We start from the raw sequence: 12,919 nt of genomic DNA on the forward strand, positions 1-12,919 counted from the left end.
AATCATTGTAAGCATCCAAGGTACTGTTACTCATGATTAAAATATATCATCTACATGCCATTCATATCATTTCCAAAGATCCAATTTTTTTGAATCTTATCCTAGAGGATACAACATATGCTCAAAGCATTTTAAAGCAAGGGTACTTTCAGATATATATGCCAAAATATTATGTACTCTTAAATAAACTTGATATGCTACAGAATTGTGCTTCCAGTTTGCAGTAAGAGTTGAAAAAAAATGATTTTCTAAATAATATTATGTACTGGAAGTACTCTTTACGCCGAAGAAGTTTGAAAGTACTAATATTATGTATGTCGTAGATGACATGTACAAGCACAACATATGGTACTTTCAGACTTTCACACTGTCCAAGCACTAGTCTGAAATTTGGCACTTTCAGACTGTCCAAGCACAAGTCTGGAAGTCTGAATTTTGGTACAAGCACAAGTAATTTCAGACTGTCGTCTTTGTTAATATTACCTTTCAGACTGTCAGTCTGAAAGTATGAAATTTGGTACAAGCTCAAGTACTTCCAGACTGTCCAAGCACAAGTCTAAAAGTCTGAAATTTTACTCAATAGAGTACTTTCAGACTGTCCAAGCACAAGTCTGAAATTTGGTACATAATATTTGCAGAATGTTTGGTACTTTCAGTCTGAACTTCAAGCACAAGTCTCCTTACCATGTAGAGGACATTTACTACAGAATCAACTATGAAAATTGGTATCAACCTTTGACAAGCATACCTGAAGACTGGATATTTCTTCTTTTCCAGCTTGTTGCACTATCCCATGTGAAGAAGCAATCTATTTGAGAAAGAAATTTTAAGAGGCTGGCCTATTAATTTTAAGAGGATTTTTAACCCAGCTTTTTCTGTTTAGTGCTGGTTTGGCTTGCCTTAGCTTTTATATTTGAACAATCAGGTTCACAAATAGATACCAACCTAGACACGAGCTGGATAAACCCTATCTAATTTTGTTTTCTCCACTTGAGATTTGCAGGGGAGGTTGCATTGCCCGGAGGAAAGGCAGAGGAGGGTGATGCTGATGATGCAGCAACATCATTAAGGGAGGCAAAGGAGGAGATTGGGCTTGATCCAGCCTTGGTCACTGTCGTTTCCTCGCTTGAGCACTTCTTGCCCAAGGTAAGATGTCTATGAGTTCTCGCTTATACCCCTACTGGAAAAAATCACATGTACAGCCAAAAGGCATGTTAGTGGTTTTTCCCTTGAAGAGGAAAGGGTGATGCAGCAAAGTAGAGATAAGTATTTCCCTCAGTTTGAGAACCAAGGTATAAATCCAGTAGGAGACAACGCACAAGTCATTGAATACCTGCACAAACAATCAAACAACTTGCACCCAACGCGATAAAGGGGTTGTCAATCCCTTCAGAGCTACTTGCAAAAGTGAGATCTAATGGAGATAGATAAACGGTAAAGTAATTTTTTTGGTATTTTTGGTTTATAGATTGGAAAGTAAAAGATTGCAAAATAGTAGATCGGAAACTTATATAATGGACCCGGGGGCGATATGTTTCACTGGAGGCTTCTCCCAAGATAGAAAATATTACAGTGGGTGAACAAATTACTGCCGAGCAATTGATAGAAAAGCGCAAAATTATGACGATATCTAAGGCAATGATCATGAATATAGGCATCATGCACTACTGCAAACAGAGAAATTGCCATCAGTCATTTCTTTGCCGCCTGCCAGCGGATGGCAAAGAACGTCTTTGCCATCTGCTTATAAAAACAGACGGCAAAGAACTGACAGATGGCAAAGAACCTGGTTGCCATCAGCCAGTTCTTTGCCATCTGCCAGCAGATGGAAAAGAATCTTTTCCGTCTGCTGGCAGATGGCAAAGAAGTGGGTGGGGCCCAGTGGATGACGGAGCTGTAACGGCCCACTAGCCCCACCTCTTTGCCATCTGCCAGCCGAAGGCAAAGGTTCTTTGCCATCAGCTGGCTGATGGCAAAGAGGTGGGGCTTTGCCGTCTATTGGCTGATGGCAAAGATGTGGGCCTTTGCCATCCGTTGGCTGATGGCAAGGAAGTGGGACTACCTCCTCCCCTCTTTTTTTCACAAAAAAAATCTCCTCCCCTCTCTCCCAGCCCGGCCCCACCCCCCTCTCTCTCTCCCAGCCCGGCCCCACCCCTCTCTCTCACCCCACCTCTCCCAGCCACCACTGCACCGCGCCCCAGCCCCGCGTTCCCGACGCCGCCCTGCACCGCCACCGGCCCGCCCCTCCCCGCCACTGCAGCCCGCCCCTCCCCGCCACCGCAGCCCGCCCCTCCACCGTTCCAGGCCGCGGCGCCGCCCCCTCCCCCAACCCTCGAGGCTCTTTCCCCTTCCCCCAACCCTAGCCGCCGCACGCAGCAGCCATGGCGGACTGCACCTTCAGCGCCGGCAGCCGCCGCTCGTCCATGCTGTGAAGCCATCCCCGCCCTGCTCGCCTTCGTCCGCCGCCGTCGCAGACCGTCTCCTCCGTCCCCGACCACACATCACCGCCCTCGTCTGCCGCCATCACCGACCGGCTCCTCCGTCCCCGACAAGTCATCCCCGTGCTGCTCGCCGTCTTCTGCCGAAGAACCCGGCGGCTGTGTCGATTCTCTGCCTCCCCGACCACCTCTTCCGATTTTGCGAAGGTGATGCCCTCTTTGCTGCCCGACCACCTCTCCCTGTACATGTTCAATAGCATTGCTGGACAAATATATAGTGAACCCTCAGAAAACAGTGAAGTGGCACATACAAGTGTAACGAATTATAGTCTTGTGCCAACAAGCACTTCACATGCAGGTGCTTTAACAGGTAGATGAAATTAGTTTGTTCTCATGTACAATATCTAAGAAGAGGATGAAGTTTCACAATACAGAACTGCTCGAAAATCTAGTATAGCAAACTAGAACAAGCTTGTCCAGTTACAATTTTTTTCTGTGCATGGATAGAAAGAGATATCCTTGTTATTCCTCTCAAATTGAAAGCAAGCATATCCCAGATGAGCATGAACTAGTTGTCCTGTCCAAATTTTGAGGCAAACATTATATTTTCTGTTATGGCTAATCAACACCACATAAAGTGTCAGTACATACTAAACTAAGTTTTTGCACTATAGTTCACATTTATCACATGTGCTTTTTTCGTTAGAATAAGCATATATACTAGTAATATATCTATTCAGTTAGATTGATGGATGTTCTGTCCTTTAGTAATTTCATTTAGCTCTCTGTATGTATGTATAACATACTGTGTTACTAGTGGGTTAGCTACTGTACTGCTCGCCTTTGCCCAAAAAATCATTGTAAGCATCCAAGGTACTGTTACTCATGATTAAAATATATCATCTACATGCCATTCATATCATTTCCAAAGATCCAATTTTTTGAATCTTATCCTAGAGGATACAACATATGCTCAAAGCATTTTAAAGCAAGGGTACTTTCAGATATATATGCCAAAATATTATGTACTCTTAAATAAACTTGATATGCTACAGAATTGTGCTTCCAGTTTGAAGTAAGAGTTGAAAAAAAATGATTTTCTAAATAATATTATGTACTGGAAGTACTCTTTACGCCGAAGAAGTTTGAAAGTACTAATATTATGTATGTCGTAGATGACATGTACAAGCACAACATATGGTACTTTCAGACTTTCACACTGTCCAAGCACTAGTCTGAAATTTGGCACTTTCAGACTGTCCAAGCACAAGTCTGGAAGTCTGAATTTTGGTACAAGCACAAGTAATTTCAGACTGTCGTCTTTGTTAATATTACCTTTCAGACTGTCAGTCTGAAAGTATGAAATTTGGTACAAGCTCAAGTACTTCCAGACTGTCCAAGCACAAGTCTAAAAGTCTGAAATTTTACTCAATAGAGTACTTTCAGATGTCCAAGCACAAGTCTGAAATTTGGTACATAATATTTGCAGAATGTTTGGTACTTTCAGTCTGAACTTCAAGCACAAGTCTCTTTACCATGTAGAGGACATTTACTACAGAATCAACTATGAAAATTGGTATCAACCTTTGACAAGCATACCTGAAGACTGGATATTTCTTCTTTTCCAGCTTGTTGCACTATCCCATGTGAAGAAGCAATCTATTTGAGAAAGAAATTTTAAGAGGCTGGCCTATTAATTTTAAGAGGATTTTTAACCCAGCTTTTTCTGTTTAGTGCTGGTTTGGCTTGCCTTAGCTTTTATATTTGAACAATCAGGTTCACAAATAGATACCAACCTAGACACGAGCTGGATAAACCCTATCTAATTTTGTTTTCTCCACTTGAGATTTGCAGGGGAGGTTGCATTGCCCGGAGGAAAGGCAGAGGAGGGTGATGCTGATGATGCAGCAACATCATTAAGGGAGGCAAAGGAGGAGATTGGGCTTGATCCAGCCTTGGTCACTGTCGTTTCCTCGCTTGAGCACTTCTTGCCCAAGGTAAGATGTCTATGAGTTCTCGCTTATACCCCTACTGGAAAAAATCACATTGTACAGCCAAAAGGCATGTTAGTTTTTTCTTCTTCTTAGACTTCCAAAAAACACATGCATGCAGCCAAGATTTAGGATATGCTTATAGATGTTTTGAGGATTATGTACCAGGCTTTTCTTTACAGTCCACTTTTGCCGGATAGAATTTATCATTGTCCCTTTGACACCACGACACCCAGACACGACACCCCCGACCCCCGACACCTCTTCGGCTTCCTGTTGACTGAAAAGGTGCTTTTCGGCCTTCCAGAGGCCGACAGGTTCATATATTTATGAATTATGAGTTAGGTCATATATTTTCCGATTTTGTTATGAAAAACATCATATATATTTGTGTTGATCGGGTGGATTTAAATGTGCAGTTGTTTCGTCGCTGCGAGGGTCTGGTGTTCAACGACCTCCCCGTGCGTTCAACGAGCTCCGCCCCGGTGTTCGTGGGTGAGCACAAATGACATCTCCTCCTCCCCCAATCATTTGTTATGTTCCAGTCTTCATGCCGATGAAACATGCTAGCTGTAGGTAGATTGAATCATCAGTATGCGTGACCACTATGCGTCTCCCGTTTGAAAGGGTTACATCTATAAATATGCATGCATTTGCATATTTATAACCGCGATTCTTTCAAATTGTCCAACATTATCCATTGACAGCCCGAGTATGTGTAGATTGGGTTCGTTTTCCCATATGCTCTGCTCCGGATCCGATGCAGAATTTCATCAGCGCCTCCCTGTTGTTCTCCGGGTACACATCCTCTTTGCTTATTGCGGAGACGTGTATCAGGAGAACAGTGGGGAGGTGCTGCCGAAATTTTGCGTCGGATCCTGAGTAGAGCATGGGAAAACGAACCCAATCTACACATACTCGGGTGGGATTAGGACCTATCTTTACCTATTAGCGTCTAGGTTGCATGGACGTAATAAAACTGACAAACTCTATTAACTGATGAATATGGTTTGCTGAATTATGTATATATTTGTTGTGTGTCCAGTAGCTAGGCAAGATGAGTGATCGTGCGTGGATGTACACTGGTCACACTAGTCAGAAAGACATGACCCATGGATAACAAAAACCAAGGGGTTTGTGAGAGTCGCATTTGCAAATGGACAGAGACAAACCTGGTGCCCCTGTGTCGAGTGCGACAACTATCATAAGAGGTCAGAGTTTGAAATGATCAAACACCTGCAGAAGTGGGGTTTTACGCCTAATTATACGGTCTGGACATTTCATGGTGAGTCTGCCCAACGTGCCAGAGCTGAGGAGGGCCGTCGTCGCACCGACGAGCATGGTACCTGGATGGAAGACATGGTGGAAGACTTTGATGATGCTCGGGATTCGGATGATGAGATGGAGGAATCTGCAAAGGCCTTCAATGATATGTTGGAGTCTTCAAAACGTCCTCTCCACGAGCACACCGAGCTTTGTCAGCTGGATGCCATCGCACAAGTAATGGCTCTAAAGGCTCAATTCAACTTGGGCAGAGAATGCTACGACGCGATGATGACACTATTTGGACGCTTTCTACCCAAAGGCCATGGAATGCCTGCAAACCTGTACCAGTCGGACAAAATCCTCCGTGTACTTAAGATGCCCTATGAGAAGATAGATGCCTGTGAGAAAGGATGTGCCTTATTTAGGCTTGAGTATGCGGACTTGAAGTATTGTCCCGTTTGCCAGTCTTCCAGGTATGTTGTGGTAGACAACGGTATGGGTGAGAAGAGTCAGACAAAAATTCCAGTTAATGTTCTTCGGTATATGCCAATCATACAAAGACTTCAACGTCTTTTCATGGTCGAAGAGACGGCCAGACAGATGAAATGGCACAAATTGGGCAAAAGAACCGAACTGGATGCAGATGGGGAGCCGATGTTGGTACACACATCAGACGGTTTTGCGTGGAAGCGCTTCGATGCAATACCTCATGCTAAAGCGGCAGATCCAAGGCATCCTCGAATCGCCGTAAGCACGGATGGGTTCAACGTGTTTGGTATGATGGCAGCCCAATACAGCTGTTGGCCTGTATTTGTCATTCCACTCAATCTCCCTCCCGGACAGATTATGCAAAGAAAGAACATTTTCCTAACGTTGATAATTCCGGGGCCCAACTATCCGGGGAAGAGTATGAATGTGTACATGCAGCCGCTTAAGGATGAATTGCAAGAAGCTTGGGATAATGGGCTCAAGACATACGACGCCGCTATAAAAAAAACTTCCTAATGCGTGTGTGGTACATGTACTCGATGCATGACTTGCCGGCGTATGCGCTATTCGTTGGCTGGTGTGTGCATGGTAGGTTCCCATGCCCCACATGCAAGGCAGCTCTTGAGTTTCGTCGGTTGCAGGCGGGTGGCAAGTTTTCTTGCTTCGGCATGCATAGACAGTTCCTGGATCCTCGTCATAAGTTCAGAAAAGACAAGAAGAACTTCATCAAAGGTAGAGTTGTCAAAAACTCTGCACCACCTGCGTTGACAGGCCAACAGACCCTAGATCAGTTAAACGCTCTCGAGCCAGATCCAGAGCGTCCAGGGTATTTCAAGGGGTATAATTCAGAACACGCCTGGACTCACAAGACATGCTTGTGGGATCTGCCTTACTTCAAAGACCTCCTTTGCCCACACAACATCAACGTGATGCACACTGAAAAGAATGTCGGCGAGGCCCTCTTTGGTACATTGTTCGGCATAGAGGGGAAAACAAAGGATAATCCTAAGGCTAGAGTCGATCAGGAGGCTCTATGTGATAGACCGCTACAAAACATGCGACAAACGAAAGGAAAGAAGAACTGGGCGAAGCCAAAGGCATGGTTCAATCTTGGAAGGCCAGATATGAGGGAAATTATCCTGTGGGTGAAAAAGGAGTTGATGTTCCCCGATGGGTATGCAGCGAATCTAAAGAGGGGAGCGAGCCTTGAAAAATTGAAAATATTTGGTCTCAAGAGTCATGATTGGCACATATGGCTTGAGCGGGTAATGCCGGTGATGTTGCGTGGCTTTATCCCTGAGGATGAATGGCTAGTATTGGCAGAGCTGAGCTATTTCTTCCGTGTTCTTTGTGCGAAAGAACTATCACCTGGCTTGCTAGAAGAACTGGAAGAGTTGGCGCCGGAGTTGATCTGCAAGTTAGAGAAGATCTTTCCACCAGGCTTCTTTAATCCAATGCAGCATTTGATTTTGCATCACCCGACCGAGGCACGATTGGGGGGGCCGTGCAGAATCGTTGGTGCTACGAACTGAGAGGATGTAGAAGACACTTCGAGCAAAATGTACAAATAAACGTCGAATTGAAGCATCGATGGCCGAGGCATTCATTACTGAGGAGGCGGAAAACTTCGTGACAGCACACTACGAAGCCAAAAATCATCATTTGCATAATCCGAAGCCTCGGTACAATGCTGGCGACCCTAAAAAGGGTGGGTCCAACCTCAGCCTATTCAAAGGGAAGCTCGCACCAGCCGGTGCTTATACTCCCTTATTGTTGGATGTCGACGAATGGTGAACCATTACGTTGTATATCTTGAACAATCTAACAGAAGTGCGGCCGTACATCGAGTAAGTTCTTGGTACATTGTTTCGCAACCTCTAATTCCTTTGAACTGCTCTTATTCCCGGATATTTGATACAGTCGATACGCCGCCAAATTCTCGTATGGAGCGGTGATCCAAAAGGATTCCGTCGAAGAGTATGAGCTTCTGGCAATGCATGGACGCGGCTATCCCGGTTTCATCTCTTGGTTCAAACAAACGGTAATTCCATTAGACCATTTCATTTCTTCGTCTATTTTCTGGCTAATGCAACAATCATTTTGTATTAAACTTGTAGGCTAGTTCAGAGTCTATGGACGCCGAATTGAGACAAGTCGCTAATGGTTTTGACTATAAGGTCCGTTCATTTGACAAATACGACATCAACAGGTATCGCTTTCGTACCTATGGTAAAGAGCTATCTATGGCCGACCGAAAGTCTACAAATTGTTGTGTCTCTGCTATCGGCGAAGGAGATACCGAGTATTATGGAAGAGTTGAAGCAATTTATGAACTTCTATTCTATGGTGCAAACCCACCGAACGTCGTAGTCTTCAAATGTTATTGGTTCCAGCCAAAGGAGACTAGAAGGACTCATGAACATCTAGGGCTAGTCGAAATCAAACAAAGCACCCATTTGGATGTTCCCGATGTCTATATTACGGCTCAACAGGCAACCCAAGTTTTCTATCTACCGTGGGCCTGCCAAAGTGATCCAAATCTCAATGGTTGGGATGTCGTTTATGAAGTGCCGCCACATGTTAGACTACCTCCCCCCAATGAAGAGGATTATGAACCTCACATTAACCCAGACACATATGAAGGAGAGTTCTTCCAAGAAACACGTCTTTCCAAAAAACGTTTCAAGAACCGCTCTACTTCACCCCAGAACATTGAAGTAGACAGCGACAGTGAATCCGAGCATGAGCCGGAACAAGAAGAGCCGGAACATGAAGAGCCGGAACAAGAAGAGGTTACTGCTGCGGATGACCTGTCAATGCTTGACCGATTACGTAAAGGAGGCCTTCCACATGTTGATGCATTTATTGATGATGATGATGAGCACGTCATTACTGATAGTGATGATGATGATGCATTTATTGACCCCGAAGCATATATAGACGATGAAGATTAATATTATAGTTCATGTTAGGTATTCCATTTTTTTATGTTCATGATGATGATACACTTAAATTATATACATATTATTATTCATGTCAGGTATTCTTTTTTTATGTTGTACTAATTTTGTTTACTCTTTGTCATTGCAGGTGTTGACAGATGGTGGGCGCGGGTCGAGAGCGCTCCGGGGCTCCTTCCTCGGCGCGTGGTGGGACGGGTAGTTCCATTCCACCCCAGACCCTCCGGAGAGCGCTAGATCTCAGTATGCAGACACCACCGGCGGTCGCTTCTTCTTTGGCCGGGAGAGGTCGGGGGGAAGAAGAAGGAGAAGGCTAGTAGAGGTGGACGTGGTGGCGGGAGAGGTAGGAAGGCTGCCACTACGCCTTCCTCGCCGCCACCCTCAGCTGATTCACCTAACCATAGGACTGCTCCGTCTGAGATGGAGCCGCCTGAGGTGGACCCGTCTCGGACCCCGGTCCACGAGCCTCGGGCCGACGAGCCTTCGCCCCACGAGACTCCGGTCCCAAAGGCTTCGTCCCACGAGACTCTGGATCAGGCTACGTCGTAGCCAAACCGATTGGGGGACTGGCCGGAGTCGAGTGGCCATGCTGATGGTGACGAGGGTGGCTATAGTTCTGATAGCTATAGTGAGAGTGAGCTGGTTGAGGGGGGCAATGTCTACCAGCGTGGTGGTACAAAGCTCCCGCCCACCCTGGTGACCCCTGACCAGAGGTGGTTGATTACGCCTGATGGGGAGAAGTAAGTGCATTTACTCTTTTTTAACCTTTTGCCTTCACATTTCTTCGAATATCTAATGCGTTAGTCTTATCATACTGCAGGTCTTGGAAACACGGTCGTGGTGTCCGCAGGCCCAACACAGTCCTTGGTGTGATTTGTCGCCACAGCTTCCCGGGGTGGGTCACGTTGCCCGGTGAGGGCCAGGTTCCAGAGCTAGGAATGACCTGGGAGCACTACTTGGCTGCCCCGGCCCCGCCGGGGAAGAGGATCGGCGGTGTCGAGTGCCACACGGTGGCCGACGTTGTGATCCAAACGTTTTGGGTAATTTTTCCTCTCTCGTCTACGTTGTGTTTTCTTGTTCGATTGGCAACCCTAGTGATTGTACTAATCCGTGTTTTCTTGTTTGATTGCAGACCTTTTAGAGGTGTGCTGAGGGACAGGAGGAGGCCGCGGCTCGGGTTATCGAAGCCGAGTGGAGGCGGCTACTTCAAAACTGGCGGAACGGGGCTCGGACGCAGGCTACTCGAGACTACTTCGCCTCGATTGGTATTAGGATGTCCAAGTCGAAGTGCCGCACAAAGTATCTGAGTAAGGAGAAGTACATGAAGGTAATTACCTATTCTTAAGGCCTTGTATTTAGTTTTCTTGATTTGATTCGTAGGCGTAGCGCTCAAATTTCTCTTACTTAACTTAGGTGCCCCCGAGATGGTGTGTGGATAGCCTGGATTGTTGGGAGGCGTTGGTGGATGAGTGGTGCTCTCCCCAATGGCTATCCACCCACAACAATGCAAAGGATCGGCGTGGCAAAATGAGCGGTGTGCCACACCATCAAGGCAGCGTCAACCTATATCAGTACGGGGATAATTGGGTATGTGGTTTGCTTCATGATTCATGCAAATTCAGTCTTCATGCTAGCTTGAGCCCTTAACTAATACTTTGTTCCTCTCCTTTAGACGTGGCACAACAAGACGGATGTTCCAGAGTTGTTCGACCTCTATGCCATGGCCCATAGTGCCCCGTATAAGAAGGCCAAGGCATTCTCTGAGTCTGATCTCAATGATCCAAAGAACTTCACCAATCGCGCCTCCCACAACAAGCTCGTGAGGTACAGAGATGAGGGGAAGGCGAGGAAAGGGCCGGACATTAACCCAAGCCAGCCTATTGATCCAGAGCTGGTGATGATATCTGGTGGCGGGCGGAACCATGGCTTGTTAGCCATTGGGGATGGACTGATACGTTGTACTAGCACTCTCCCGCAGATCAAGAGGCGCCAGACGAGCTCCGATCCTGAGATAAGGCCTCGTCCACGGCCAATGGATCTCGAAATCAAGGTTAGTTATACAGAATCAGATACCTTTCCTCCATTACATTATGTGTGCGGCCGACGATGATTATAATGCTAAAGAGGAGTGGTGTTGCAGGCTACTATTGAGGAAGAGAGAGCAAAGACCCAGGAGCTTCTGGCGGAGGTAAGGAGGCAGGCGGCGGAGAGGGAGAGGGAGATTGAGGAGAGGACGGCTAGGCTTTTGGAGGAGAGGAACCGGAACGACTTGGCTAACCGGGCCATATACGAGCTCTTCACGGTAAGTTTCTTCTGCATATTAGCTAAATCATGCACGCAATGTTCCTTTCATTAGTAACTAATATGACTGACTCGTTAAAACCAAATGTGCAGTCCATGTGCGAGAAGAATGGTCAGACCCCTCCGCCGATGCCAGTCATTGCTCCGGCGGACACGGTGAGTTTCATTTGAATGGACATTACTTATTAGTCTTCACAATGAGTTGCATCATGCTAACGAGACATTGCAAATGATCTTCAATTTGGTGCAGCATAACTCCTGACAAGCATCGACATCTGCCATTGGCGCGAGCAAGAACCCCGATCCTCCTCCGTCTGCCACTACCACGAGCAAGAACCCCGATCCTTCACCTACGGGTTGATGGTAAGTTTTGCCTAGTGCTTTGCTTAATTAGCTCCAAAATGACCTATTTAACCTAGGATAGCTCTAAAATGACCTATACTTAGCATTTTTTCCTCCAAAATGACTTAATATGCTTAGCTAGCTCAAAATTGACCTATTTAACCTAGGATAGCTCTAAAATGACCTATACTTAGCATTTTTTCCTCCAAATGACTTAATATGCTTAGCTAGCTCTAGAATGATATAATATGCTTACGAAATGACATATTTTAGTTCCGAAATGACTTCATATGCTTAGCTAGCTCCAAAATGACATAATAAACTTATTAGTTCCAAAATGACCTTACTTAGCATTTTTTACACCAAAATGACTTAGTATGCTTAGCTAGCTCAAAAATGACATAATAACCATACTTAGCTCCAAAATGACCTATTTTACAGATATAAGTTGCATCATAATAATCTTCACATTTTAGTTGCATCATAATAATCTTCTTCTTCTAGTCTTCTTCTTCTAACTTTCTTCTTTCCCATTTTGTAGATTTGCTTCAGATCACGGAAGCTTGGGTTGATGGAGTGCTTGTCTTTAGTTTTTGTTTTGACTTTGTGAAACTTGCTACCTATTATGAAACTGTGTAATATTGATGAAACTATATATATGTATGGATCAAACTTGCTACTATTGGTAACATGTGTTGGATATATTTGCGTTCATGACTATTGGTAATATGTGTTGAATATGCTATATTGGTCATATATATATATATATATATATATATATATATATATATATATATATATATATATATATATCTATGTTTGATTTTCTATGAAAATGAATTGATATAAGAAAAAACAAAATTAAATGAGGCAATATAGGCACTTTGCCATCTGCTGGCTGATGGCAAAGAGCTTTGCCATCCGCTGGCAGATGGCAAAGAGGCCACGTGGCAGCAACCTGTGTAGCGCTCATCTGGCCTATTTGTTCTCTTTGCCATCCGCCAGCAGATGGCAAAGAGCCTGCATCCTTTGCCATCAGCTGGCGGATGGCAAAGAACCTGCAGCCTTTGCCATCAGCTGGCCGATGGCAAAGAGCCTGCAGCCTTTGCCATCAGCTGGCCGATGGCAAAGA

At 45.2% G+C, this 12,919-nt stretch overlaps 1 protein-coding gene and 1 long non-coding RNA gene across 2 annotated transcripts; both read left to right on the forward strand.

The window, feature by feature from the left end:
- The first annotated feature begins 2,278 nt into the window (after positions 1–2,278).
- Positions 2,279–4,927, forward strand: LOC141027741 (uncharacterized). Its single transcript, XR_012189598.1, has 3 exons — positions 2,279–2,645; positions 4,293–4,435; positions 4,849–4,927. It is a non-coding gene; the product is annotated as an uncharacterized lncRNA (long non-coding RNA).
- Positions 4,928–10,819: 5,892 nt separating this feature from the next.
- On the forward strand, positions 10,820–12,437 carry LOC141027037 (uncharacterized; the record flags this gene model as incomplete). Its single annotated transcript, XM_073503956.1, has 3 exons — positions 10,820–11,194; positions 11,285–11,601; positions 11,696–12,437. Coding segments are annotated over 2 exons (591 nt in total), but the record flags the coding sequence as incomplete, so codon positions are not given.
- Positions 12,438–12,919: the final 482 nt, after the last annotated feature.

The sequence above is a fragment of the Aegilops tauschii genome, chromosome 7 (assembly GCF_002575655.3).
Source record: "Aegilops tauschii subsp. strangulata cultivar AL8/78 chromosome 7, Aet v6.0, whole genome shotgun sequence".
NCBI classification, from domain to species: Eukaryota; Viridiplantae; Streptophyta; class Magnoliopsida; order Poales; family Poaceae; genus Aegilops; species Aegilops tauschii.